The sequence below is a fragment of the Harpegnathos saltator genome, unplaced genomic scaffold, assembly GCF_003227715.2.
Source record: "Harpegnathos saltator strain DR-91 unplaced genomic scaffold, Hsal_v8.6 scaffold348, whole genome shotgun sequence".
Taxonomy (NCBI): domain Eukaryota; kingdom Metazoa; phylum Arthropoda; class Insecta; order Hymenoptera; family Formicidae; genus Harpegnathos; species Harpegnathos saltator.
This window is the reverse complement of record NW_020230148.1, coordinates 13989-15777: the sequence shown is the minus strand read 5'-3', so window position 1 is coordinate 15777 and position 1789 is coordinate 13989. Positions and strand designations below refer to the sequence as shown.

Below are 1789 nucleotides of genomic sequence, written 5' to 3'. Positions count from 1 at the left end.
GACATAGACAAAGGAAACCTCGATTCTGATAAGGATACGTCATCTCCTCTAAATACCCTTGATGACAAATCGCAGTATTCTTTGTATGCGGAATCGGTGAGAAATCAACGCAATAATTCTTCTACATCTACATTTTCATATTCGAATAGGACCTCTGATCCCTCGCCGGGGGCGAAGGAAAAGTCTAGTAACGCATTGACCGAAACACATAGAAGACTCATGCAGAATAGATAGGACAGACGGACCTTCGTCAAAAGGTCCTTTCGAAATATATATATCCAAAGTAGTAGACAACCGCATCGATAAAAACATTATCATGAGTGAAATAAAAATTGGCAAAATAATGGCTAGACTTTTTCCAACATTGTGGAGATCCGCAATCAATCTGAAATCTGTCGGAACATATAAATTCTCAGTCTCCTTCCCAGACGGGGTAGCGGCCAATAAAATGGTGGAAAACGTCTCCGTCATGGGGGAGAAGGTAATTAGGGATACCATTTGGATAGCTTACGTACCGGATTATCGTATCACTTCCAGGGTTGTTACCAGAGATATTGATTATTCTGAAACAACGGAGGAAATCCAACAATTTTTACAGGCACCTCCTCATTATATAACCCAGCTACCGGAAATATTAGAAGTCAAGCATATTCAAAGGAGGATAGTGGATCCTGCCGATAAATCTAAGTTCGTGTATATTCCATCCAATATGATAATGATAACATTTGCAGGTCTATCCGCTCCCAAAGCAGCTATCTATTTAGGGAAAAAGATCAGATTTGCACCATATATACAGAAAATAAAGAGATGCAACAACTGCCAACGTTTCGGTCATATTGAGGCTCAATGCAGAGGCGGCTCGAAAACCATGGTATGTGCAACCTGTGCGAGCAAGGGACATCATTCGAAGAGTTGCTCATCATCTAATCTGGCTTGTATTAACTGCCTGCGGAGGAAACTTCCTTTCCCTAATCATAGGGCCAGCTCGGGCATATGTCTGACTTTTATTGAAAACCGAAGAGCGAAGATTGTCATGGCGAAATTGGGTCTGAATCCAGCGGATGCCATGGCGTTCTATAAATCCACTGGGCATCGTTTACCAAATAAATGGTTCGAAGTTAACAGTGCTGAAGAATCTGCTACGTTTGCGGACTTTATCCCCTTTAAGGTTTAAGGAGAGCGACTACTTTTCGGACTTGGACCCCAGACTGTCGACTAGCGGAGAGAACAACCTGCAAAACCATCCGGAAGACAACTTTCCTAAGAACAAGATAAGTCCACATAAGTCTAATATATCGCGCAGAACCTCATACAAGAGAAAAAGATCAATAAGCTTCAACCTTCCTTCGGAGCAGATGACACCCCCATCTGAGGATATTCCCGTAATTGACAATCCAATCCCTCTGGATCTGGAAGCCCCTCCTACAACTTTACCCCTGGCCGAGCGGGGGATGGTAATACTCTTTTCCTTACAACAAGTTTGCCTTGCCTTCCCTCACCTTAGGGTGGATTGGGAGATGTGGTGGAGGGGGAGGGAGATTATCCCTCCTCCTCGCCAAATATGGAGGTGGTTCCTTCTGTTGTTCAAGATCCTAATACAGAACAGATTTTGCTGACGGAATTTAACAACTTTATCACAGATTATGGTGAAAAAATAGACCCTACCTCTGAAGATACGGCGCCGCAATTAATTATTTCTGGTCCCCATAACGTGATATCGGGTTTATGCTCTTTATTGTCGTCTCTAATAGTCAAACATCAGGAAGAATATCTTAGAACAAATCAAGAA

The 1789-nt window shown here is 42.6% G+C and overlaps 1 protein-coding gene across 1 annotated transcript; it reads left to right on the top strand.

Annotated features, from left to right (window-relative positions):
* The first annotated feature begins 442 nt into the window (after positions 1 to 442).
* LOC105189973 (uncharacterized) lies at positions 443 to 1789 on the top strand. The gene is made up of 2 exons (XM_025300294.1): positions 443 to 481; positions 538 to 1789. The coding sequence occupies exon 2, from the start codon at positions 710 to 712 to the stop codon at positions 1172 to 1174; it is 465 nt and encodes a 154-aa protein (XP_025156079.1). The 5' UTR covers positions 443 to 481; positions 538 to 709; the 3' UTR covers positions 1175 to 1789.

Coding starts and splice junctions, on each gene's coding strand:
- LOC105189973 (XM_025300294.1), top strand. CDS start 710: ATGATAATGATAACATTTGCAGGTCTATCCGCTCCCAAAGCAGCTATC.